Below are 27,740 nucleotides of genomic sequence, written 5' to 3'. Positions count from 1 at the left end.
ATAATTATAAATCACACCTACTTGTATTTAAAATAAACAATTCATTCTTATTACAATTGTTACATAAACAATAAATAAACCTAGGTAATAAAACAATTTAACTACTTAGCACGAATTTTATTTAATCGAATTACAATAAGATACGTATTATCACTCACAAAATCATTTGTAAAATTTAAGGAATTAATTAACTCGTTTCAGTATACGATTAATTAAATAATCAATTAAGAATGTTTCCCTAGAGGTATGACCTTAAGGGATCAACTGATCACCACCGTCACATGACAATAATGTCAAACTCTAGTCAACCAATCATTACTGATTAATGTGGATCAGTTGACAATAAAATGTTACAATCCCTTGTGTATTCTTAATATGAGATTTTAACGTGTGATCGCATTATTGTCGAGGACATAAACTCCAACAATCTCCCACTTGTCTGCGACAAGTGTGCGTCACCAATTCTCTTGTCCTATTACTATCTCCCACTCAATGCAAGGTGTCTTGCATGTCGTACTTGTATTTGATCATATCATGAGTGGTTTCCTCGATCTGGAGAATAACTGTCTGACCGGAATTTATCTACCATAGATACCTTCCGAGCATGGCCACGCATTTCCAGTTCATTGCTCCTCGAGTGGCCTTGAGATATAAGATAACCCTGACGGGGATGGACAATTCCCATTGCACTCTTCCCTTCAATTAGCCACAGCTCATCATGACCTAAAACATGCCTATTAGACCCCAATTATAAAGGCCGCCGAACATAAATCAAAGTCACTCTGAAACTGTGCCATCTTAGGCGAACAGTCATTAGTCAAAGAACGACTCATAAGAATACCATAGTAGCTCTCGCCACGACCAGGCTATAAAAATTGCCAGAACTCTATAAGCGGTCATAAGCCCGACAGAGTGTCCCATATAGTCTACCTATGTGATCGACTAGTCATCTCTCATGACTCTATGGCACTTGAACTTGCCATCAATCGCATCACACTCTAGTTACTTCGAGACGTCACCTCATATAGGAAACTAGGGGCCAATACTATGTTAATCCAGTTCACTTTAATGGGGTTCAACGTTGTCCTTACAACCCATTTGGATATAACAAAAATGTAAGAGTTTTTAATAAAACTCAAACGATGAATGCATTATCACATATGTAAAATTGATACCATATCAATTACTACATAATCTATAATCTATACTTAATATTGTATATTATTATACATCTCAACTTGATTGAAATGCCATGACTATTCATGCGTAGCCTATTAAAAGCCCTTGGTTAGCAAGTTTTAACAACACTTTGCCTTTTCCCTAACCATATACCATTTCCCTTTGTGTAATCTTTATTATAACAACCTTTCGAGTACTTGTCCAGATCCAATCTAGAGATAGGTTCCTTAGCCTTGGAATCACTCCCACTGTCCTCACAGTGTGTAGGGATAGGACCTTTGGTTGTTGGAACGAACTACAATGGTTCCTCCAATTGATAAAACCGAATTCTATTATCCTCCCTTCCTACTTGCATATCTCATTATTACAAGTGTACTCAATTTTCATTGTAAACCTCTCATTGTTCTACTACATAGAGTGTATCTAGCCAATATCCTCCTTAAATAATATAGCCAAGATAGTTCTCTAACCATCCTAGTGTGATTAGAATATGGTTTTTTTTTTGGTAAAAGGTAAGCTTCTCATTAAGAATGAAACAAACGATTACAAACTACCACAACGGTTCAATTTTGGGAGACAAGGAAATTCAACCATTGTTGATCGAATTAAGCCAAGTCTCCTCATTCAAACTAAGTTTACATTTTTGCCAAGAATAAGATCTAAATTTCAACAGGGCACTAATTTTATCCATGACATAATTAGGATGCATAAGACTGCCTATTAGAATATGGTTACCGTGTAACTCCTTGCACATAACTCCATATCAATTCTAATCACTTAGCTTCATCTCTTTAGTACTCCAAGAGAACTAACCAATGAACTATAATGCGATATAGAGACTTCTCTCAAAAATTCGATTTGTAACTTTTCGTCATACTCCAAATATACGAAATTTAAGAATGGTAATACATCTAAGCGTAATGAATTAATCCCGCAGCGGAAGCAAGTGGATTCAATTTCTACATGTTCAATACCTCTGAACATCATCAGACTCTTATCAATATAAGAATATTCATTTAACGCTAAATCCTTACATCACTATCTTTATAGGTCTGGATATCTTAGAGATGTATTATTCTTCTCCTAAGTCTTCCATCATTCACAATGATCAATTTGTCCCTCACATATAAGACTAATAACACCATATTACTCCCACTAAACTTCATGTATAAACAAAACTACTCGATAATTCGATAAATGTTTATCACATGATCAAGACATACAATTTAACTCTTTGACATCTACTTAAGACTTCCTCTTAAGTTAGCATCCTACTTTTAGGATAGTTGCGATTTACAAAATTCATGCAAGATGATTTTAAAATCCTACTTTATCAAATCATATCCGAATACAATGAAGCGTTGTTATTGCGTGCAAAACCCTTTGCCACCAACCAACAAAGCTAAATAAAAATTTTCATGTTCATGCTTGCTTTGGACTTTTGTGGAGTTAAAACGAGATAAAGCAACTTACTAAGTTACAGGCTTGTTACTTCCAAAATAACATGACTCCTGTCCACTTAGGTTTTGAATTGACCAAGAAAGACCACTTTTCTTACGTCTTATCTTCAGTTTGTGGCTCTTGAACATTTTCTCCCACTCTGTCTTTAAGAAATACTTCTCATTTCTTTAATAGACAGCATTACGAGCCACAAACCCTTTGTTCTCGTGGTCATGTAGGAAGAGAGACCACATGTTTTCTTTTGAAGCAAGCTACAACTTAGGTACCATGCCTAATCATATCATGTATGAATTGTACTTGATTGCTTTAACTGTGTTTTGATTTAGTGAAACAAATACTAGACAAATCGTGATAGAATCAACTTCCAATTTTATAGTAAAAATACAATCATATCGTATAGGATTTTTTCTCACCTTTTAATATTATGAAGGTGAACTTGTGATACCATATCACACTCCTTTTGTTGTATATAAATGTCTTCACATTATTGTTCCCAATATTGAACAAAGTACTAATACTTTGGTCATAATTTCTAGGTTATGTTACTTTTAAACATTCATTGAACTTATTCAAAGAATTTCTTTTCTTACCTCATTAAGTGGATACCAAGTATCTACCTAGTTGGTTGGTAAAAGAGATGAAGAAGTAATAACCCCTTTTGATTGAAATTGTATTCAACCATACAGTTTAAAGTGTAAATAGGGCGAATATCTTGCTATATTCATAATCCTTTTCTAGAAAGAAGTCATGAATTAATCTTGCTTTGAATACAAGATTCACACATACCAAGAGATTCTTAATCAAGTGATTTGGTACACTAGTCAAAACTAGTCTATATGAGCAATTTCAATCGAGAATCGAGAAATAATGGGGTTCACCAATTTGAGTCTTATACAATATGTATGACATTAATTTTAGTTTGAATATAATTACCTTGATTTGTATGGTCTCACCATAAAATTAATCGCGGTATGCAAGGGTATAACACTTGTTTTAATTGCATAATGGTACCCTTTTGTGCAAAACTACAAATTATATTCTTATTTAGATATATTATACATCATAACAATTATTGAGGTATATACCTAAATGAAAAACTAAAATGAGTACACTACAACATTCATATGTTCATTGATGAAATGGCAACTACCCTAGTTCCATTCATGCAAAAAATTTTGAACTTACTCTTGCTAGTCGTCGTATGATTATTCAATGTTAGGATTCTAAGGATTTACCCTCGGATTGTATAAACACATCCTCCTCTAAATACCCATTTAGAAAGGTGGTTTTGACAACCTTTTGCCATATTTCATAATCATGAAATGTGGGATTTTCTAACATTGTTCACAAATGAGTATCAAATCGTTATGACGTGATAATTCGCAAGAAGGCCGTGTCAATGTCGTACATATTTTAGTAGGAATATGTTGGTGTCACACAACCAACTTCCTGATCTTTACTTATTTAGAAATTCGTCTCTATCTTAGTGTCTAACACCCTCTTTTTCGAGTCTAGTTCTATCCTTAACAATTATGATAGATACTTTACATCTTATTGCTCCCACTCACTTTAAGAATTTCTACTTGATGAAGACTTATCTTCATATAAATTCCTGGTTAATTCTTCACAAGAATCACTTTTAAAGTGGTATTTGGTTAATCAAAGTTTCTCACAAATTAATTTACCAATTTTACATTGTCATGTGCTTAACAACTTAAGTATTTGATGACAAGTGAATGGTTTGAGCAATAAGACTTTTGAACCATGGATGCATAGAATATATTATCAAAACATATTTTGATCAAGTACTACTTCCATTCATTTCTTCACAAGAAAATATAGGTATGTTAGGAATTTTAAGATGTTAATCCTATAGTTGCATAGGACGATGTCCTATCGAGTTCTATGGAATAGAACGATTCCTATGGATCTAATCCACAACCTAAGATACAGTTCATTTTAGAAAGAGGTCCTTTTAGTAATAGTGGTTTAATGGAGATTCTTGTTAACAATCGAAGATATATCATATATGAGTAGGAGCGATAATAAAGAACAACATAAACAACGAAATAGTGGGAATAAAAACAAACATCCATCGTTATATTTAAAATATTTAAGCATGTTTTAGCATTTATATAGTTACCTCTACCCAACTATTATAAATGATTCCGAGATCCAAATTCATATCAACTTGGGCACGGTGAGCCGAGTCATCCCTTATTAATATAATTTGGTGGATTAACTCTTTAATCGATTCTACTTCTAGAACTCTCGGTCGATAAAATTACTCTAATATTTATCTTTAGCCCGGAACACATGCGACTACGGTCACGAATACTTCCGTTGAGCTTAATCCAAATTTTGATGTAATAACATTTTATCACCCACTTACCCAACGTAACAAGGTTTGTATTACGGTGAAACCGGCTTAACTCCCTTATGAAATTGGGGCTCATGGCTCTACTACATGGTAAGGCTAATTCTCAATTATTATTTTAGCGAGAGATCATGTCAATTATTATCTATCACGTTTTAAGTGAACTAAAGCGGTGAACTATGATAATTATAATTGACACGGTCGATGACTCGATAAATGATATGCATAAGTAGTTATGGCGATTTGGCTATGCATGCAAACATATAAAACAAATGCAAAGCATAAAGATAAAATCCTAGTATGGCCTTCCTAAAATAGTAAATCAAATAAACTATTTACAAATTTGGAAACCAACTCCTTGGTCCCTTGAACTTCATTTGGCACGCACTTCAAGGCAACACGTCTTTGATGGACCGCCTTCTCGAATGGCACCGTCTTCAAGGAACTCCGGAATGAATAAATTACATAGCTTTTCTACTTTATACAATATAAAATAAAAACAAAACTATATAAAATAAAGGTTATACGAGATCACATTAATTACAACTGAATCGATATCCCCATTCATTTCGGGAAATACCAATTAAAAACTAAGGTCATACTAAGTACAAATTACATAATTCAAAAATTATAAATAAATTAAAAATATGACAATCATACTAAAAATCAGCATTAATATATGTATGAAACATGTCATGTGAAATGCCAAATCGCCCTATTTAAGCTAATATCGTATATTATTCCGGTTTTATGGATTAGTGTGACCTTTATACTTTTAAAGTCACACAATATTACATAAATCAAATCTATGTCCAAGTTAATTACCCTAACCTTATTAGGAGTCAAAATTTAGTCTTCACTAAACAAATGACAATAATTCAACTTGATATTATACAATTGCTCTTTAATCACTATTATTCAAAATAATAAGAAAATAATTCCCAAAAAGTCATAAAAATTCGAAAAAATCAAAATCATAATTTTGTATATTCTGGAAAATTCCCAACATCCCATAATTTCAATAAAAAATTGCATTTTAATTTATCTTAACTTATTTCACAAATAAATTGCATAAAACATAATTTTAACCCATTAATTCCAAATTAATTATAAAAATATGCAATAAATCAAAATTAAAATTTTTAAAATTCTTAAAAATTTTCTAGAACCTGGAAATGGCAAAATTTTAAGCCCAAAAATTCGAATTTTTAATTATGACATTAAAGTTGCTTTTTATCAATTTATATCCTATAAAAATTAATAACTATCTAAATTAAACGAAATTTGACATGCAACTTTAGATATGATGTTCATATCACATATAAAACATAGGAAAAAATTATCAAGCCATAAAATTTAATTTAGCTATTTTTGGCTAAAATAGTCACTATTTATTCGATTTTTACATCTAAAAATCATAAATTATGCAAAATTAAATCATTTGATCTAACAATTTACATACAGTGTGTAAATATTGCATGTGACATTATACTAAATTTTCATAGGCAGGAACAAAGTCTAACCATTTTTAACATAAATACCTCCATTTAATCGACTTTTAACTTGTAAAAATCATAAACCATGCTATATAAAACCATTTTATATCAAAATTTACATACAACTTTTAAAATATGCATGTGAGGTCGTGAAAAATATCCAAGATCAGAATCATAGTCTAACTATTTTTAGCATTTTTAATGTCATTTTATTCAATAAAATACTAATAAATATATTAGAGAGCAATAAAAATACCATAAATCATTAAAATGATCTAAAATCAATTTAAGACCAGAATGTATATCATGCAAAATTTTTGTGGCATTTATCTTCATAAATCCTAAATAACATGTTTTATTTGTTAACTAATTAACTCGGAAAAACAAACCCGATTTTGCATGCAACAACCGTGTAGCTCTGATACCACTTGTTAGATTCGATAATCTCAAAGGTTTACATATTGAATATGTAATAAATTAATTTAGTCATAAAATTAATTCTAGATCTTATGCATGCAAAACAAAATACAATAGTGAAGAAAAATAGGTTCCTTACAAATGAATTTTCGGCTATTAGGGCACTAGTAAGGTCTCCTACCTTAATTAGTTCTTGAGCTTTCCTAATGGATGAACAAGATTCAATTATAGAATCTCTCCTCAAAGATTGTACCAAGGAAATCACCCTTAAAACTTATACTAATCTTGTTACTAGAATTTATTATAAGTATTCTTAAATTACTAATATGATGTTATTACTACTACTAGTAATATAAACTTAATATTAGTGATATTGTGAGAATATTTGTTCTTAACAAAAGTAAAGAGAAAAATACACCATGTGTTATTTTTTTTTTTCTATGAATGAATGAATGAATGAAATTAGAAGAGATAGAAATAAAACTCTTCTAATGGGACATAGGGGGCCGGGTAGAATCAAGGGAAGAGTGCCCAATTGTGGCACATGAAATCTCTCAAATTGGTCTTCACAAGAACCCTAGAGTAGGCTAGGTCTAGGCAAACATAATCATAATGTTTTTACTCTTAAGAAGAGCAACTCGCCCACCATCTCCTCTTTTCTCCTTATATTCACGGCACCCTCATAAAATAATGGTCCATTTTAAGTTTGTCAATTTGTTAATTTGTATTGTGTGATAAATTGGACATGTTACTAGACATGTCATTTAAATAATGCATTTTTAACAAATTAAAAATCATTATATAAACAAAATAAATCACATACAAAAATTAACTAGTAATTCACAATTACTATTACTTAAAATGGGTCATATAATTGTAAATCACAACTACTTGTATTTATAATAAACAATTCATTATTATTACAATTGTTTCATAAACAATAAATAAACCTAAGTAATAAAACAAATTAATTACTTAGCACGAATCTTATTTAATCGAATTACTATGAGATACGTATTATCACTCACAAAATCATTTGTAAAATTTAAGGAATTAATTAACTCGTTTCAGTATACGATTAATTAAATAATCAATTAAGAATGTTTCCCTAGATGTATGACCTTAAGGGATCAACTGATCACCACCGTCACATGACAGTAATGTCAAACTCTAGTCAGCCAATCATTACCGATTAATGTGGATCAGTTGACAATAAAATGTTACTATCCCTTGTGTATTCTTAATATGAGATTTAAACATGTGATCGCATTATTGTCAAGGACACAAACTCCAACATCACCTACATGATATGATGCGCAAGGAGGTAGAGGTATATGTCGATGATATGATTGTCAAGTCAATAGAACGGGACGGCCACATCAACGCCCTCCGGAAATTCTTCGCTCGTCTGCGGAAATATAACATGAGACTAAATCCTCAAAAATGTGCATTCGGGGTCACCTCCGGAAAACTCCTGGGACATGTCATCAGCAAAAGAGGCATTGAGATTGATCTAACCAAAATCAAAGCCCTTCAACAAATGCCACGGCCTAAGAACGAGAATGAGATTCGTGGATTTCTCGGTCAAGTTTAATACATCAGCCGCTTCATAGCCAAGCTCACCATGATTTGTGAACCAATATTCAAGAAACTTTGCGCCTCCGATCACACCGATTGGGACGACGACGGCCAAAAGGCATTCGATAGGATAAAGGAGATCCTATTCAAACCTCATGTCCTCATGCCACCTCAACAAGGGATTCCTTTATCCTTATACATGACTGTCACCGACACAGCCATCGGAGCAATGCTAGCACAAACAGTTAAGGGTGAAGAACGAGCCATCTACTACATCAGCAAAAAGTTCATCGAGTACGAGACAAGGTACACCCAACTGGAAAAGACATGCCTTGCCCTAGTATGGTCAACAAAGAAGCTGCGACATTACATGCTCAGCTACACGGTCCACATCTATTCCAAGATGGACCCGGTCAAGTACATCTTCGAAAAACCCGTACTAAACGGAAGGCTGTCTAGGTGGACACTCATGCTGTCCGAGTTTGACCTCAAGTTTGTACCCCTAAAGGTTATCAAGGGAAGGGCAGTCGCCGATTTCCTAGGAGAGAATCCCGTCAACGAGGATCCAACGACCGACACATGGTCACTTCCTGACGAGGACATCCTTTGTGCCGACACCGACACATGGGACCTATACTTCGACGGCGCATCTAACATGAGAGGCTTCGGGGTAGGAATCCTTCTAATATCACTAGAGGGAGAACATGTTCCGATCTCGGTCAAGCTAGACTTTGTCGTCACCAACAATGCCGCTGAACATGAAGCATGCCTCATCGGCCTACAAGCAGCCATAACACTTGGCATCAAGAGACTGAGGGTCCATGGCGATTCCTCACTCATCATCAATCAGGTGTCCGGATCATGGAAAATCCGAAGCGACAGCTTATCTCCCTACCGAGCAAAAATCAATCAAGAGGCCGAGTTCTTCGACCAAATCGACTACTTCCACCTGCCGCGAGAGGAAAATAAATTTGCTGATGCCCTGGCAAAACTTGCCGCGCTCACCAATATAACTGACGACATGACATCGATGCCCCTATGTTTCGAGAGAAGGAGCGAGCCAGCTCACATCTGTGCGATCAACAACGACGAGGAAAACCATGATGAACCCTGGTACAAAGCCATCCTCAACTACAAAACCAAAAACGAATTCCCTCTTAACTCTGATCAAAGAGGACAAAGAGCCATCCGTTTACTTGCATCTCAATTCGTGATAAACCAAGACCAATTATACAAAATAACACCCCAAGGGATTCTTCTCCTTTGCATTGACCATCACAAACCAAAAAAGGCATGGGAGAGGTCCACGACGGAGAATGTGGCCCCCACATGAGCGCAATGATGCTTACCCGAAAAATCATGCGGCTAGGCTACTACTGGACCACCATGGAAGCCGATTGTCGTAACTACATCAAATATTGCCACAATTGCCAAATCTTCGCCAACATACAACACATACCACCATCCCTTTTATACACCGTGACATCACCCTGGCCTTTCTCAACCTGGGGCATCGTCATCATCGGGAAAGTTAGCCCGACAGGCACCAAGGGGCATTGTTTTGTCCTCGTCGCCATCGACTATTTCACCAAATGGGTGGAAGCACAGTCATATGCAGTCTTGACTGCCAAACAAGTGGCCAAGTTCACCCAGAACAACATCATCTGCCGATATGGGTTACCCCATGAAATCATCAACGATCAAGGCTCTAACTTCCGGGTGGAAACACAAACTTTGCTGGACAAATACAAGAACAAACGACATTGATCATCGCCCTACCGTCCCCAAACCAACGGAGTGGTGGAGGCAGCTAACAAAACTCTTGTCACCATTATCAAGAAAATGCAAGACAACTACCGCGATTGGCCGAGCAAACTCCCATTCGCACTCTGGGGATACCGAACCTCTATTCGAACACCAACAGGCGCCACACCCTTTTATACGGTATGGAGGAGGTTCAACCGGTAGAGTTAGAGGTCCTTTCTCTACGCATCCTACTGGAGAGTTAAGTCCCTGAGGCGGAATGGACCCGTCGAAGGTACGAGAAACTCACTCTTCTAGACGAACGGCGGCTCAACGCCTTGCACAACGTCCAGCTATACCAACGACGTATACAACGGGCATTCAAAAAGAAGGTTAAACCTAGGAACATCGAGGACGGCGAATTGGTCCTCAAGTCGGTTCGAGCACCACTACCCGTCGATCCGAGGGGAATATTCAAACCCAACTGGGCTGGGCCATACCTGGTCAAGAAAATGCTTTCGAGGGGCACAGTGAGACTGAGTGACCTAGACGGGCAGGATTTTACAAACCCGACCAACCTAGACCAACTTAAGAAATACTACCCTTGAACCGTAGCAACCAACGACCTAACCCTAGTTTTAAAACTGGCAACCACCTTAACTCTTTTCAAGTCAAGTTCCTCAATGCATTCTGATTTGAAATTGCATGTTTTATCGAGTCTAAGTTACGGCACCTTGCCCGTTTCGAATGCCCTTTGATCTATCAAAGGCAACATCCATTTGCACTAAAATAAAAAACCCCTGAACTACGAGCATGGTTTGATTTCACCTCTTCAGGTGGATACGTAGGAAGTCCCTCATATACATGAGGGATACAACCACAAAACCCAATCAAATTTACAAAACATTTCGAACTACGATCATGGTTTGATTTCACCTCTTCAGGTGGATACGTAGGCAGTCCTTTCTTACACAAGAAGGATACAACCATCCCCATAATAAAAAAAAAAAACATCCCCATAATCAAAAAACATCACCCATATCATCCCCATCAAAAAAAAGAGGGAAAGAACATTCCCTTTCCCACAAAATACAAAAAAGAAGCCTTTCTCCCTTCCTACAAAAATATCACTTTCCCGAGTGCAAATGTTTAGGGCGATTCAAACTGAATTGCATTTATAAAATGGAGGGAAGAAACAAGCATTCACAATTTTGACACGAGCAATCCTCTTATTAATTAATAATGGGAGAGATTACAATTTCAAAAACAAATAAAGCTCGACGAGTCTACAACTTGTCAAAGCTAAGGTGTCGACTAAAACACCTCACATAGTAAAACTAGCACAAAACACACAAAACATAGCTAGTAAAACAAAATAAAAAACTCACAACAATAATACAACATAATAATAAAGTGGGTAATGGAGGACTTCACTCTTCCACTATACCGTTGCCTTTTCCCTCGGGGTGCATCTTCCCCTTGTTCTTCTTGTTGGCCCGCCTAGCATGGACTTCCTCCTCGGAACGGATCCTCAACGGATCTACAACGGCGACGACCTCCGGTCGATTGCAAGACCCCATGTTCGGCCCAAAACGAGCCCATGCACGGCCCACTACATTTTTGGGACCCGAGCTTCTCCTCTATGGTGGCCTCATCACCTCCGGGCTAACTCCATCCAACATAATCCTCAAAGAAGGCACGGTTGGCCTTGCCAACCTCTCAATACTTCAAGTCGACAACCTTGTCCTTACGGTATTTGGACCTTTCTTCCAAGGATGAAGCTCTTGACGACTTGACATAAGCAGGAGTCACCCATGTCGTGGCAACGGGGTTTGGCACCTCCCAAAGCGGCCGAGCGGCCCACCATCTTTTGAAGACCTCCACAAGCTCGGAGTTTCGGAAAACGTTCTCTTGGACAAGAGTATCTTGAGCGGGCACATTTTGTTCATGCCCCATTTACCTCATGAGCCTTTCGGGATAAATGACGGAAGCAACCTTCAAACCCACCACCATCAAAGAACGAAGACTAGCACCCGAAGCAGGCAACCCCGTGAAGGACCTCAAGTGCCACCATGGCACCACCCAACGGATGTGAGGACCACCCTCTTCCGCCAATCTCGCGGCCCAATAGGCCTCGGTGGAAGCGAAGCTATCCGAGTACAACTTCTTCCTCATAGTAAGGTGATAGAAGGAATAAGAAGAAGAATCAGCCGGAGGCTCTACATACCTTAGGCTCTCCAATAGCCACACTTGAAGGATCCTTGGAGATCCAAACGAGGGAGCTTCTTCACAAGAGCCCTTCTTGTCCAAGGCTTGGATAATCTCGCCAAGCGCCAACCATGATGGATCCCTACCATACTCCATTTGCTCAACCACATGCACAAGGGTCATGCTACCATAGCATTTTGGCCCCTCCTTCTTCAATACATCAACAAAGAGGTATACATGGACAAGGCAAAAGGCAAGAGCCCTTCTCCTAACCACCTCCGAAACATTGGCATCCAATCGGTTTGAGAAGATGTTGATAAGAGCCAACATATCCACGCCATGAGGAGCAAGGAGGAAGTTGACTTGGCTTGTTGACAAGCCCAACATGGAACGGAATTTCTCCTTATAACACAACCGAGTCGGAGGAAGCACCGGAACACAACCCGGCCACCCACCAATCGCTCCAACTTCTTCGGCAAGAGGACAAATTTCACCTTTCAGGAAAGCGAAAACGTGATGTTTCGAATCCCAGAACCGAGAGCATGCTTCGAGAAATGAGGATTGCACCTTGACTTGACGGAAACCAACAATTGACCAACTCCCATAAAAATGAGTTGATACTTTTCGGGAGGCGACAAATCCCGGCACCATTGTCGCAACGCATTCTCAAAGGCATCCATGTAATATTTTTGTGGAAGAAGAAGAGGTTTTGTAGAGATGTTTTTCGTGTTTCGGATGATGAAACAATAAAGCACAAACATCACTATTTATAAAAAACAATCAGCGCGTTTTTCAGAAAAAGGGACGGCTGCTTCCTATCGCCAAGTAGCTTGCGCCTCTTTGGGCCTGTTCTCAGGATTCCCACCTTGAATTGTCCCTTTCAAGTTGTGTTTTCTCCTGACACCTCAAACCTCCCGCCGGAATTCTCGCTCCTCTTCGGGATGGTCCAGGACATTTTGTGTTTTCTCACACTCACATTTCCTTGTTTTCGCGTATTACGAAATCCGACACGGTTTCCATGACGCAGCTTTAAGAATACGGATTTTTCTTTCTTTTTTGAAGGGGGGGGGGCAAGTTGACCCGATTCGCGACGGATCGTTTCCATGTCAATCGAAATTCCGAAAATTTTTCGCTTACACATTTTCCAGCAACAAATAAAATCGAAAATTGATAACATGACATCAGTTTTCCTCAAAAATTCAAGCACTCACAAATCCGAGTCTTGATTTCTCAAAAATCAAAAATCAAAAACACTCGTAGAAAAATTCTATTCTAAAATTCACCCCTGGCAGTTTGAGTTTGAATATTTTCGAGTCACCAATCAATTTCAACATTTTCGAAGCAATTTAATTCAAGACACGAGTTAATTGCTCGAATTTTCAAATCAATTCCTCGAGAAATCCAAACGTGACGACTTGTCACGGAATTTTGAAAATATTATTTCAAATTTCGAATTTCAATTTTAACTTTGAGTCACCGTGATTATTTTTGCTTTGAAATACTTTCTACGTGTTTGCGTTTATGCATATGTGCTACCTGTTGCCTGTTTTCTACACTAGCGATGCAGGAAATAGTGCGAAGCAAAAGGGGAATTGACAGCCGACAACGCTCCTCCGAAACACAACACAAAAAAGCCAAAATCACAAAATGAACCACAATCCAAAAACACATATATACAAACCGCCTCACGCAAATTGTAAATATGTACAAACAAAAGTACAAGACACGGACAAGCTACTACAACTACTCAGCACCTCCCGTCGGACCAGTCTCGGTCTCACGAGGAGTCGCAGCCAAGGCAGACACCACCATCTGCTCAGACTCCCTCTCCGGAAAACTCTCCAGCGTCTCGTGCTCCATCATGACGCGAAGCTCCTCCGCCGCAGCCAACTAAGCCCTGAGAGAGGCAATCTCCGAATCTCGGCTCCTCAACGCGTCCTCACGACGCCTCAACTCCTGATCTCGACTGGTGATCCCCAACCCCTGGGCCTCAGTCATCGACCTAGAAGCGTCCAGCTCAGCACGGACCCGAGCAAGCTCCACCGAATCCGCAGTACCCTGCAAAACACAATACAGATCATTAAGATCTAAAAACGTGAAATGCAACACAAAATACACAAAAACAACATACAAAAAGTACCTGAGCAAGCCGAGCCACCCTCGCAGCCAGGTCACCAGCGAGTGCCCTCCACCAGTTAGCCATCCGCCATAAAGCTTAATGACTAGCGGTCGTCACCTACAACCAAGAAGGTCCTTCAATACAATGCAAGGCAAAATATAAATGAGGAAGAATGTTCGAGTCAGGAACTCACCCTCAGAATGCTCAACCTCCACTCCATGCCAATGTCGGTCACCTCAACGACTGCAGGCTCTGGCAGGTGTAGCAGTAGCTCCTCACCACCCGGCCCCTGAAAGGTGGTCTCCGCCGGGAAAACTAGGGGATGAGTCCTCATCAACGCATCGACCCCCTGCAATTTGGATCCACAACGAAGGTAATAAACCCTTCCATCAAAGGAGGCAATGAAAACAAAGAACAGAGGAAAACATACCTCGATCGGGCACCAAGCAAGTCACGACAACCGGAAGGTGTCGTAGTCGACATCCCGCAGCAACAGCTCCTCACCTCCTTGACCGTAAAGGTGCTCCTCAACCTTGTTAGAAGTCAACTTCTGGAACAACACCCTAGGCGGATCGACCGGTACCACGAAAGTCTCAGTAAAGCACTGACGAGTTAAACGCTCGCTCAGGAACCAAACCGGCTCGATCGCCGTCTCAAGGTACAAACACTGGGAGCTGCGAGGCCGCAAATGCTCCCTGACAACAGCCGGCACCTCTGAGTAGTGCTCCCAGGGCCACCCGACAAACTGCACTCAAGGCAAAGCTAATCAACCAACTGGGGGCTTCCTAAGCTACCTAGTCATCCTATCTCTATCTATTTCTACAAAGAAGAAGGAGTAAGGAACATCTACTTACGTCAGCAACTCGAAGGGCGTTCACATGACGCCTGCAATCCTCGTAAGTCAACTTAATCAACTTCTTCCGAGCCACCGTCCAAGCCCTCACGGCAGGGTAAGTCGAAGGGACACCACCAGTGGTCCCTGGATGCAGAGGGATGAAGTAAGCATACAACTAAGCCTGTAACCAAACACAGCAAACACAAATTAGCCAATCTTTCAAAAATTGCCAAAGTCAAAATCAAAATCAAAACTACAAAAAGACACTCGTACCTCCAAGATAAGGCCGGGACCAACCAAAGTAGGGGCACTACCATCCCCCACTGCCTCCGGACACACCGCTGCGTGCATGTACCGGGTAAAACTCGTTAAGGCTGGCGTAACCCAGTCAAACTGACCCAAAGTGTCAAGGTCGGCAACCAGAGGAAGTACCTTGGTCGACAAGCGCTCACCCTTGTCACCAAAGTACGTGGCACCCAAGAAGTACCACAGCCACAACCGCGCCTCCTGCGCGTCAGTTCTAGCCTTAGCCTCGGGACTCACCAACGGCGCCTAAGCGTAGCCCACCGCTCTCCCTCTGAAGTGGTCTCTCACATACGAGCTCGCAATCAGGTACGGGGTAACATCAGAAGGCTCGGGCAAAACGGTGCCGATTAGACGAGTAACCGCAGGATAAGACACCCTCTCCGGTGTCTCTGTGAACTCAATAGGCGTCTCGCCACATGGGAGGCCGAATATCATGGCGAAATCCTCTAAGGTCACACCAACCTCCCCGAACTCCATGTGGAATGACGACGTCGTATCCCAGTACCGATCCAACATGGCACGAATCAGACACAGGTTCGACCTAATCGAAGACCTGTTGATGTCCCGCCAAGCAGCCACCAACGGCCCAAAAGTTGACCTCTCTATCAACGCCCTCGTACCGGCTCGGAGAACGTCGTAGAAGCCCAGACAGGTAGTGAAACCTGAGAAAGACCTCATGGTGTCGATCTCCTGAAATCAAAAACAAACAAGGTCAGAACACTTATTCAGGTCTGACACTTCAAAAGCGACGAAAGTTCAATCAAGTGACACAACTTACCAGGCCCTCATGTGCGCGGTAGGAGATGTGTCTGTCCAGTCGAAGCAACAACTGGCTACCATCGAAACCCTCGGCCCAAGCAGGTGCTGCCCACAAGTTCAGCCCCTGCGGGGCTGTAACCCATCTGGCCTCCCAATCCGCGACGTGAACGTCGTCTTCAACCATCTCCGCCCTCCGTCTCTTCTGACCACGAGACTCAACGTGACGAATAGGAGGCATCTCAACGACCCTAACGACATTCTGTAACGTCCGTCTTATCTGTCAAGGAGCCCTCCTCCTTCTGGTAACCCTCCTCCCAGAGGTACCAGCCTCAGACCCTGTCTGAGCTCTCTCAACACCAGCAGCCCCAACAACAGGCCCCTCACGGACCTCAACGTCTCTCTTAGCCCTAACAGCCTCCTCGGAGGGCCCCTCCTCCTCAGAAGCGTCCTCCACTGTCACATCAGGCGCACTGGCGGGAGTACTGACCGGCCCTGTCCCAAACAAGTCCTCTAAAGCCGCAGCAAGGGACCCAATAGGTTCCGAACACTCCCCTACAACCAAAGGCAATCAAAGAATGTCAGCCGAAATTTTGGCATTACGACGGCGTAAAATGGACAAATCCAAAAAAACCTGCAAAGTAGAACAAGGGCAATCCCGCCCAAACCCAACCAAACAAAACAATTTACAAAAAACGCACAAAAAACGACTCGCCCTTCTTTTCAAGCAAAAGACGAGTCAAAACAACAACCACAACAAAAATGGTACCTCAAGACCCGCACAAGGTCCGCCAACAAACTAAAATACATTCCCGACACAATGGGGTATTTTCTACAACACGAAAAGGCAATTTCTACGCCAATTTGAGCACAAACAGGTCAGAATTTCAAAATGCGACCACAACAAGGCTACGTGATTTTATCACATCTCAAAGCGACCTAAACTACCAATAAGGTCCGTTTTAAAACAAACTGACTCAATTCAAGCCCAGACGGACGCTTATTTTATCAGACATAACACCGTCACAGAAGGCAAAAATTCCCATTTTGCCCACAATACCCAACAAAGGTCCACAATGGTAAACACGGTCTTTCCGGACTACAATACAACCTAGTGGGACCCATTACCCAAGCAAATAAACTTGGCATTGTGAAATGAGACGGTTTCTTCGCCTCACTCACGTTTTTCGAGCATAGGGGACGTAAACGGGGACCAAAATGCAAACTAAAAGCACCCTTATACTCCTAAACAGGTTTCTAACCTAATGCAATCGTCAATTTCACTCGAAATAAGCTCAATCAAAAACGCCCAAATCGATTTTGAGGGTATCAAATTTTGCCCTAATTCAATCAATCAAAAAGACCAGCAAATTCAAATGGATTCAAGAGGAAATACATACCTTGAGATGACATTTTGATGATGGCACGAACTCAAGCAAGGAAGAAGACCAACAATGGCGATTTGTTTGGGTTTTGTCGAGAGGATGAAGAAGACGAAGTGAGAATAACAAGCAAGCCATTCTCGCGTCTTTTACAAAAAAATAGGGAAGCCCCCTTACCTTGCCAAGTAGCTCGCACCTCAATGGGGTGCTCCCTGCTTCATTCAGTGAAACTTTGGGCTTTGGCCCAATTTCCCATAACAAACCTTAAATCTTCGACGACGGAAATTAAAACCGTCATTTCAACGATAATAGTGAAAATTCAAAATTCACTATTCCTTCAAAATTCAAACAAACGGCAATTAAAACTGCCACTTCAAATTCAAAAACAAATAGTGAAAATTGAAATTCACTATTCCTTCAAATGTCAACGGCGGCAACATAAACCGTCAATTCAAAAACATAATAGTGAAATTCAAATTCACTATTCCTTCAAATGTCAACGGCGGCAACATAAACCGTCACTTCGAAAACATAATAGTGAAATTCAAATTCACTATTTCTTCAAATGTCAACGGCGGCAACATAAACTGTCACTTCAAAAACAAATACTGAAATTCAAATTCACTATTCCTTCAAATGTCAACGGCGTCAACATAAACCGTCACTTCAAAAACAATAATAGTGAAATTCAAAATTCACTATTTCCACGGCGGCATCAAGAGTCCGCTATTTCAAAACAAGCCCATCCAACGCGGCTATTCTCACGGTCGATCAACCGACCCCACCATGGCTGGCGAACCTTACTATGCGCCATGGTTGGTGAGCCTTACAACGCACTGCAGCTGGCGAGCCCTCCTCATGTACGCATCAAGGCTGGCGAGCCTTACAACACACCGCGGCTGGAGAGCCCTCCTCATGTACGCACCGCGGCTGGCGAGCCATCCTCATATACGCGTCATAGCTGGCAAGCCTTACAACCCACCGCGGCTGGCGAGCCCTCCTCATGTACGCACTATAGCTGGCGAGCCTTACAACGCACCGCCGCTAGCGAGCCCTCCTCATATACGCCCCATGGCTGGTGAGCCTTATAACGCACCGTAGCTGGCGAGCCCTCCTCATATACGCACCATGGCTGGCAAGCCTTACAATGCACCGCGGATGGCAAGCCCTCCTCATGTACGCACCATGGCTGGCGAGCCTTACTACGCACCGCGGCTGGCAAGCCCACCTCATGTACGCACCATGGCTGGTGAGCCTTACTATGCATCGTGGCTGGCGAGCCCTCCTCATGTACGCACTATGGCTGGCGAGCCTTGCAACGCACCGCGGCTGGCGAGCCCTCCTCATCTACGCACCGCGGCTGGCGAGCCCTCCTCATCTACACACCATGGCTGGCGAGCCTTACAACGCACCGTGGCGGGCGAGCCCCTTTATATCCGCAACACAGCTGGCGAGACTTTATCCGCAAGCAAGATACAACCCAAGGATGTATCCCGAAGATGCCTCGAGTACGGCTCCTTATCTAGCTGGCGAGCCTTTGTCCATAAACACGCGAGGACATATCCGAAGATGCCTCAGGTATGACTCCTTCTTATGGCTGGCGAGCCTTTGTACGTAGTCTAACGGACTTTAAACGATCCGCACGGATAGTCGACAGACTCTAAACTGTTCCCAACGATAGGTCCTTGGCTCGTACCTTCGAGTCGCCTTGGCGTCGCCCTTCCCGACGGCAGGTCCTTGGCCCGAATCCTTTCGAGCTGCCTAGACGTCGATTGGGTCTCCAGGTTGTAAACTTCGATTGACCTAGGGACTCTACTTTGAATTTCGCCCTGTCCAAGCCTCAGTCAAAGTGGGGGCTCTATAGATACCCAGTATCTACTGAGACTCCAATAAACACCCGATGATTATCGGACTACAACATGCTTTGGAATCGCAGCGTTTGATTGACAGTTCTGTACAACTTTACGTCGGAAAACTTAAAACGATTTCAAAAATAAAACATTTCAAAACTTTTCAAAAGTACCTGGAGTGTTTAATGCATTACGACGGGGTTGCAATGACACTAACAAGAGTCAAAACCGACACCGGATCAAAAACCGAATCAAAAATTCAAATTCTGACTCCAACAACGAGTCAAACCGAGTCAAACACAAAAAACAAACCATTCAAATGCTTCCATGTTAAGATTTCCCAGGATCATGCATGATCAAATACCAAACATGTGCATAAAAATCCTAGGATAGAACAAATCATGATTACATTTGTGTGAAAGCGACAAGACACCTCGAAGACGTGCGACGTGGCTCGCGCCTCTTTGAGCAGCCCAGGTGGCCACATCGCTCAAAACTCACACAACCACTCATTTTCCTATAAATACCCCTCAAATGCAACCATTTAAAGGTTACGCGAGCGTCCGCCGCCTCTTTTGTCCCTTAAAATTCTAGACTCGACTTCCTAAGTGACAATCCGACACGTGTTTACGACCTACCGATCGTAACACAAGCCTTACACATTGTTTAGTACCGTCATCGTGCATTAAATCACTTGACCGACCATTTCAACCACTACACCATCACTAAACTTAACAAAACACTATTTTTACTTACTAAAATGGTTTTAAACCGAGTCTTTTCCGACCAAACGAGTTGATACAATTACGTCGGTTTCTCGCCATAAGCCAAGCATGTAAGTGTGAGGGTGTAAAAATCCTTTTTATCATGTCTTTACTTGTTTCATGACTATAACATGCTAAATCATGCAAAACATGGGAAGAATGAGCCAAAATCGGACTTTTTGGTTGACGCAGAGGCTACTTACGTAGCACAAAGGCTCGCGCCTAAAGGACCCTGCCCAGCCTTAAGTCCAATCCGTGTTAGTACTCTTCTTTTCCTCTATTTTCATTTTCATATTTGTAAACGGTTTTTACCATTTCAAGTATTTTCAAACCATTTTCTACAAGTTTTAACCATAAAACATTTTTCACCCTTAGTTCTTAATACCATGACGGTTTAATTCGTGTTTCGGTGATAATATTTGGTTAATTAAATTTAAATGGTATTTTAAAGCCTTTTATTTCATTTCTTTACATTTTGGAAGGTATTTTAAAGCCTTTCATCATTTCTTTACATTTTCAAAATAAATGTATTAGTCACCAACACAAAGTCATCATTGGTTCGATGGGGCCGATCTCAAACTGCTACAACTGATGAAGCTCTTTCCTCTCCTCAGGTACCTCTGCTTAATGATCGTATTAATGATGCTCTTGTAACTTCTTCGTCTGCAAACCCTAGCTCGAACTCTAGGATAGGGGTTTCTCCACCAAAAACCTCTACTCTTGTAGTTACTCCTTCGATTGTTGTCCTTACCCCTGTGGTTGTGCCTCCTGTGTAACCGACATGGGTTGAGCGGATTTCAAAGGCACCTGTAGGAATGGAACTTCGGTATGTTACTGACTCAGTGGATAATGGTGGGGTTGTCATTGATGAAGCTGATATTGAAGGTGAACTGGCGTATTGGTCAAATACTCTTGTTGGTCAGTTTCTAGGGGGTAAGCCGTCGCTTGTCCAGGTTCGAGAATTTGTTAGCAAGTCCTGGAACCATGTGACAAAGCCGAAAGTTCTGTATTACAAGAAGGGGTAGTTCTACTTCCGATTTTACTCTGAGAAAGATTTATGTACTATCCTTAAGGGGAGTACTTGGAGTTTGGGTAATCACTCTTTGGTCATGAAGAGATGGACTCCTCAAATCTCTAAGGAATTGGATTCTGTTTCAAGGGTGCCAGTTTGGGTCACATTACCAGACTTGGATGCTATTTTTTGGTCTGAAAAGGCTTTAAGTAAGATTGCTACCAAGATAGGTACTCCCATGTATGCTGATCCCGTGACTACCAATAAGGAGAGATTATCATTTGCTAGGCTTATGATTGAAGTGGATGTATCACAAAAGCTGCTTAAGGATATTCTTTTGTATACTCCTTATGGTTAGGTTCTTCAGAGGGTAGTGTTTGAATGGCTGCCATACTGTTGTACACACTGTAAGAAGTTAGGACATGATGTGAAACAGTGTAGGTTTCTCAAGAAGCCTGCAAAGGAACCAGTTGTTGTTGACCCTATCACTACTCCTACAGCTTCTCCTGCTGCTGAGGTGCACACCATTGACTCTGTCACTGAAGCATCTGCTGTAGAGGTGCATGACCCTGCCACAGCTGCTGTTGTTCCAGTGATAACGAGAGAGAGGTCAAAAAAGGCAAGCACCCAGTCAGTCACTCCTACTGAGGGTGTTCTGATCCTGCAGAAATATAAGGTGGTCCCAATTCTAAATGTTGTGGACAATAAGAGGGTTGAGGTTCAGTTTGAAGAAGTGGAATATAGTGATATTGAGGACCGACCCCCCATATCTCCATGAAAATTGATGTTTGGAATATTCGGGGGATGAATAAAGAGTTTAAGCAGCATGGGATAGTGGACTTTTTTACTACTAATAAATAGGATATTATGGGAATAAATGAAACTAGGGTTCGTTTTCCTAATTTTAGCTCTATTAGAAAGCGGGGCTTTAAACATTTTAATATTTTGCACAATTATGACTATCATTCTAATGGTAGGCTTTGGGTTATTTGGAATAAAGCTTCTTTAGTGGTTACTGCTCTTTCTTCTGGAGTTCAATGGGTTCATTTACAAGTTGAGGCTCCTGGATGTGTCACCTACCAGGTCACCTTTGTTTATGGCCTTAATTCTTTGGAAGGGAGGGTTGATCTTTGGACATTTATAAAGGGGGTAAAGCCTACTTGTCCCTGGGTTTGTCTTGGGGATTTCAATTGTGTGAGAAGTCTGGATGAGAGGATTAGTAATACTGCAGCTAATCTTCAGGCTTTAGCAGATTTTAATTATGCAATCACCATGGCTGGGTTGGAAGACATGGTCACTCATGGCTTTACCTTTACCTGGACAAATAAACAGGAGGATGGGGAAAGGAAATGGATGAAGCTTGATAGGGTCCTTATTAATACTGAATGGGCTGCTGTGTTCTCTCATTCCTATGCTGATTCTCTAGTTGCTGGGGTGTCTGATCACTCACCCTTAGTGGTTAGCATACCTTCCACTGAAGTTCCCAGACCCAAGCAGTTTAGGTTCCTCAACTGCTGGGCCCAGGACCCTTCATTCCCTGACATTGTTAAGGAGGTTTGGTAGGAGAGAGTTCAAGGGTGCAACATGTATAAGCTTATAAAGCATCTGAAAGTGGTTAATCAGCGATTAAAGGTCCTCCACCACAAGGCTTACTCTAGTCTTACTGAGAGAGCTAAGAAGAAGAAGAGTGAGCTTCAGGAATGTCAAGGCAAACTTCATAGGGATCCCATGAATGTTGGCTTGATGCTGGAGGAGAAAGAACTATGCTTACAGTATTGCAATTTAAAAATGATGAGCTTAGTGCAGCTTGTCAGAGGGCTAAAGCTCATGGCATTCAGATGATGGATGCAAATACCTCTTATTTTTATGCTAAAATGGCTGTGAGAAGGAGTGGTTGTCACATTAGTAAGGGGAAGAACATGAATGGCAATGACTGCATTACTCATGACACTATCTCTGATGCTTTCCTTCAGTATTATAGAAGTTTACTGGGCACTTCTGCTGCCATAAAGGATATTGATCCTAATATTATTCTCAGTGGGCGCTACTTAGGAGCTCAGTCAGAGGGTCTGCTCATTCAAAAGGTCTCTGAGTCTGAAATTCATTATGCTCTCTTTGCAATTGATATTAACAAGAGCCCTGGCCCAGATGGTTTTTCATCTGGATTCTTCCGTCAGTCTTGGGATATTATAAAAGTTGAATTCACTAAGGCAATCCTGGACTTTTTTAGAACTGGGAAGCTCCTCAAGGAGGTCAATTCAACCCTAATTACTCTGATTCCAAAGGGGGAAAACCCAAGTTCTGTATTGGATTATAGGCCAATATCCTGTTGCTCAACTATATACAAAACCATTAGTAAGATTCTTACTAATAGGCTCAAGAAAGTAATGCCTGATCTAGTGGGGCTTGAACAAGCTGCATTTGTTCAAGAGAGATCAATAGTAGACAACACCATGCTGGCTCATGAATTGGTTTCTGGTTATGGTAGGCAGAATTCATCCTCTAGGTGTGTTATCAAGGTGGATATACGTAAAGCTTTTGACTCGGTCCATTGGGATTTTGTAATTGGATCATCACTTGTGTGACATCTCCTAAGTTCTCACTTAATATAAATGATTCATCAGTGGGTTATTTTGCTGGGAAGAGGGGATTAAGGCAGGGTGACCCCCTCTCCCCCTTGCTCTTTGTGCTCTGCATAGAAGTCTTATCTAGGATCCTCAGAAAGTTGCCAGAACATCAACACTTTAGCTTCCATCCTAAATGTTGCAGGATAAGACTTTCCCATCTTATCTTTGCTGACGATCTGCTAGTCTTCACAAGAGGTGACTATCCTTCTAATAAACCTGTTGAGGCCAGTTTGCATCTTTTTTCTGAAGTTTCGGGCCTGACACCTAATCCTTCCAAAACCAACATTTATTTTGGGGGAGTTCACCCTGAGGTGAAGGAGCTGATTCTTAGGGATACTAGTTACTTGGAGGGGACATTTCCCTTCAAGTATCTTGGTGTCCCCTTGCACTCTTCTAGACTGACTAAGGAAATGTACTTCTCCCTGCTGGAAAAAATAAAGAACAAGATTAATCACTGGGCTAACTGTAATCTCTCTTATGCTGGAAAGATTCAGCTCATCAACACAGTTATTTTTGGCATTGAGAGCTTTTGGTGTGCAAGTTTTATGCTGCCTAAGGGGTTCATCCATGATATAGACAAATTGTGTAGACGATTTCTTTGGGGATATCAGAATGCACACAAATTGGTTTTCTTTGCGTGGCAGAAAGTTCGTAGGAGCAGGGCACAAGGAGGATTTGATATAAGGGAAATTTTGAGCTGGAACAAAACTTTGTTGCTGCGAATGTTTTGGAAGATTTCTACTGCATCCCCTTCCATCTGGGTGCAGTGGTGCCAACATTACCATCTGTAGGGTTTGGACTGTTGGAGTGTGATGCCATCACAGTCCACTTCCACGGTTTGGAAAGCTATCTTTGCTGCACGTGATGATTTTGTTGGTCAGGCTGGCTCAATTGCAGGTCTCAAAGCTTCTTTACATGAGTGGAGTAGGACTGGCAAGCTGCAATTGTACCAGGTTTATGCTGTTTTCCATGGGAGACACTCTAATCTTCAATGGGCTAAACCTATTTTGGATGGAGTGGTCATGCCTAGACATGCTATGCTTGTTAGAATGGCAGTGCAAAGGGGACTGGCCACTACTGATAATTTGAATAGAAGGGGTTTGCACCTTGTTAACAGATGCTACCTATGTCTGGCTGCAGCTGAGGATCATCCGCACTTGTTCTTCTTATGTTCCTTTTCTAGGGCTGTGTACCAAAATATCCTGCTCTGGCTTGGGGACACGAGAAGACCTTTCTGTTTGCATCAGGAGCTGCTTAAACTGTCCAGATATCACGGTAAGGGATGGAGGAAAAAAAGGGCTCATTGTAGTCTGGCTGCCACGGTATACTGTCTATGGCAAGAACGGAACTGGCAAATTTTCAGAGGGGTTTCTCGCACAATTGAGCAAGTTGTTTATCAAATTAAATATTATGTTTCTATTCGATTGTATGCTAATATTAATAGTAGTGTCTTAGAGGAGGTACTAGAGCATATGATTAGTTAGACTGGTCATTTTGTTCATCTAGTGGATCTACTTTGTATGAAATTCTCATTTTCTAATGAGAAGCTGATTTCTACAAAAAAAAAGTCATCATTGGTTCTACATACCATGTCGGATTTTAATCCGAGTACGATGATGAGTATTGACAAATTATATTCAAATGAACTTAAAATAATTAGTTCATATTCATTTTCAAAACTATTCATGTCAAGCTTACAAAGTCGAGCCCGACATCGAATATCGTCAAAACAATGACGATTATTCAAGTCTCGTTCTTCAAATCAACACGAATACGGCCTAAACGGTCCCTTTCAAACCAAAACGGGTTCAAATACCCATATTTTAACATGTTTTATAAACGTTTTTCAATGGTCAGAACACGTCATATACCGTTGACTGACCCGCGCCTAAACAGGCCACTTCATTTCCTATTTTCAAACCAGGGGAGACCCCTTTACGTCGCCAATAGGCTCGCGCCTATTCTGGCTACCTGATGCAGGGTCTGTTCCCCTTCCAACATTGGTCTAGGACGATCCCGACTTCGGCTAACCCGGATATAGGACGGATCAGACGACTAATTTGCTCATTCAAAAACCGTATTTGCAATATGGCCTACTAAGACAAATGGATCACGTTATGCGCCATAAACCTAACTTGGTAAATGGATGTTTAATTTCCGTCTTGCATGCAAATCAACCGTAAATCCAACTCGACATCTTATACTTGATACTTGGATTAAATCAACCGACTTAGAAAGCTCTCACATGTTAGGTTTAAACTATTGGAAGCGCATTCATGCATTTAAACCATTTTATCAACTTTTGAAATCAACCAACCAAGATCGATCAGTAGAGGCCGCTACCGTGGGCGGGATTAGGTGTCTGATTAAAGGGCTTCCCAATACGTACTTTCACCTCTTACTAAGAAACTTTGGATAGTGGACGACCTTATCCAGGGCGTACGAGAGTCATTCTAGAGATAGGATGCTAAAGAGGGACGATTCCTTATCTTTAGTACCTATGTCAAACACTGATTTGTGCTTCGTTTGACCGAGGTAAAAAGTGGATTCGAACGGGTTCCAAGCATCCCACAAATGCTTGGTGGCGACTCCGAACATCTCTAATCATTTCGAGACCCTTGCCGAGACGAAACCAACCGATCTAAAATGATCCGGTCGAAAGCATATTTTTACGCCACCGAGCGTGGCTTTCAAAAGACCGATGTATGTCCACAGATCGGCTGGGCGTGCAGGTGGGCCCACGTTCACACCAGTGTCAGTGTTATACCCTATTCGGTTTGAGAGAACATGAATATGGGGCATATTAAAGTTACCAACGTGACCCTACAGATGGCTGACCGGATAATTAAGCGTCATTTAGGTGTGTTAGAGGATGTCCATGTTAAGATAGGTAAATATTTTATACCTATCGATTTCATTGTACTAGATATGGCTGAAGATACTCAGATTCCTATAATCTTGGGTAGACCATTTTTGCATACAGCAGGAGCTATTATAGATGTCAAACAGGGACGTTTGACTCTCGAGGTAGGGGATGATAAGGTGACATTTAATTTGGCTAGCACGCTGGCTAACCTATGATAGAGGATACATGTTATGTTATAGACATTGTAGATGAATCTATGTTTGATTATTAGATGGGATCCCTTCTTAGGGACCCGTTAGAAGCTTTGATAGCTCTTGATGATTTTGCAGAAGATGTAAATATTGATTACAGGACGTTGGAAGGTGCTTTAAAAGGTAAGGAGTTCACTATTGAGAAAGATGAGATGGTAAATGCTATAATGAAACCTCTTATGCTGCTGAGGTAAAGATGCCCGAGCATAAACCCCTTCCTTCTTACCTTAAATATGTGTTCTTAGATGACTCCGAGCAATATCCTGTTATTGTTAAAGCTAAACTTGATGATAACCAACTTTCTGCTTTGTTGGTCGTTCTTAAGGAAAATAGGAAAGCTTTAGGATACAGTTTGGCTGACCTTAAGGATATTAGTCCTGACATTTGTATGCACAGAATTGAGCTAGAGAAAGGTCATAAGCCTTGCCAACCGGGTCAGCGAAAGTTGAATCCGAAGATGCAGGATGTAGTTATGGCGGAAGTGATGAAGCTACTTGATGCAGGTATTATCTA

At 41.0% G+C, this 27,740-nt stretch overlaps 2 protein-coding genes across 2 annotated transcripts; both read left to right on the top strand.

Annotated features, from left to right (window-relative positions):
- The first annotated feature begins 21,286 nt into the window (after window positions 1-21,286).
- Window positions 21,287-23,046, top strand: LOC141631281 (uncharacterized). The gene is made up of 4 exons (XM_074443975.1): window positions 21,287-21,424; window positions 21,545-21,790; window positions 21,842-22,206; window positions 22,461-23,046. Exons 1-4 carry the CDS (start codon window positions 21,287-21,289, stop codon window positions 23,044-23,046), a joined length of 1,335 nt encoding a protein of 444 aa, XP_074300076.1.
- A 1,876-nt stretch (window positions 23,047-24,922) lies between these two features.
- Window positions 24,923-25,594, top strand: LOC141631280 (uncharacterized). Its single transcript, XM_074443973.1, has one exon. The coding sequence runs from the start codon at window positions 24,923-24,925 to the stop codon at window positions 25,592-25,594; it is 672 nt and encodes a 223-aa protein (XP_074300074.1).
- The last annotated feature ends 2,146 nt before the right edge of the window (window positions 25,595-27,740 follow it).

Source organism: Silene latifolia, chromosome Y, assembly GCF_048544455.1.
Source record: "Silene latifolia isolate original U9 population chromosome Y, ASM4854445v1, whole genome shotgun sequence".
Taxonomy (NCBI): domain Eukaryota; kingdom Viridiplantae; phylum Streptophyta; class Magnoliopsida; order Caryophyllales; family Caryophyllaceae; genus Silene; species Silene latifolia.
Note: the sequence above shows the minus strand (reverse complement) of the source record. Positions and strands in the feature narration are given on the sequence as shown.

Excerpts from the sequence above, each read along its gene's own strand:
- LOC141631281 (XM_074443975.1), top strand. The coding sequence starts at position 21,287 with ATGGAACTTCGGTATGTTACTGACTCAGTGGATAATGGTGGGGTTGTC. Across the intron at positions 21,425-21,544 it reads GTAAGCCGTCGCTTGTCCAG|GGGAGTACTTGGAGTTTGGG; the intron begins GTTCGAGAATTT and ends ACTATCCTTAAG. Across the intron at positions 22,207-22,460 it reads AATAAGAGGGTTGAGGTTCA|GCTTTGGGTTATTTGGAATA; the intron begins GTTTGAAGAAGT and ends TTCTAATGGTAG.
- LOC141631280 (XM_074443973.1), top strand. The coding sequence starts at position 24,923 with ATGCCATCACAGTCCACTTCCACGGTTTGGAAAGCTATCTTTGCTGCA.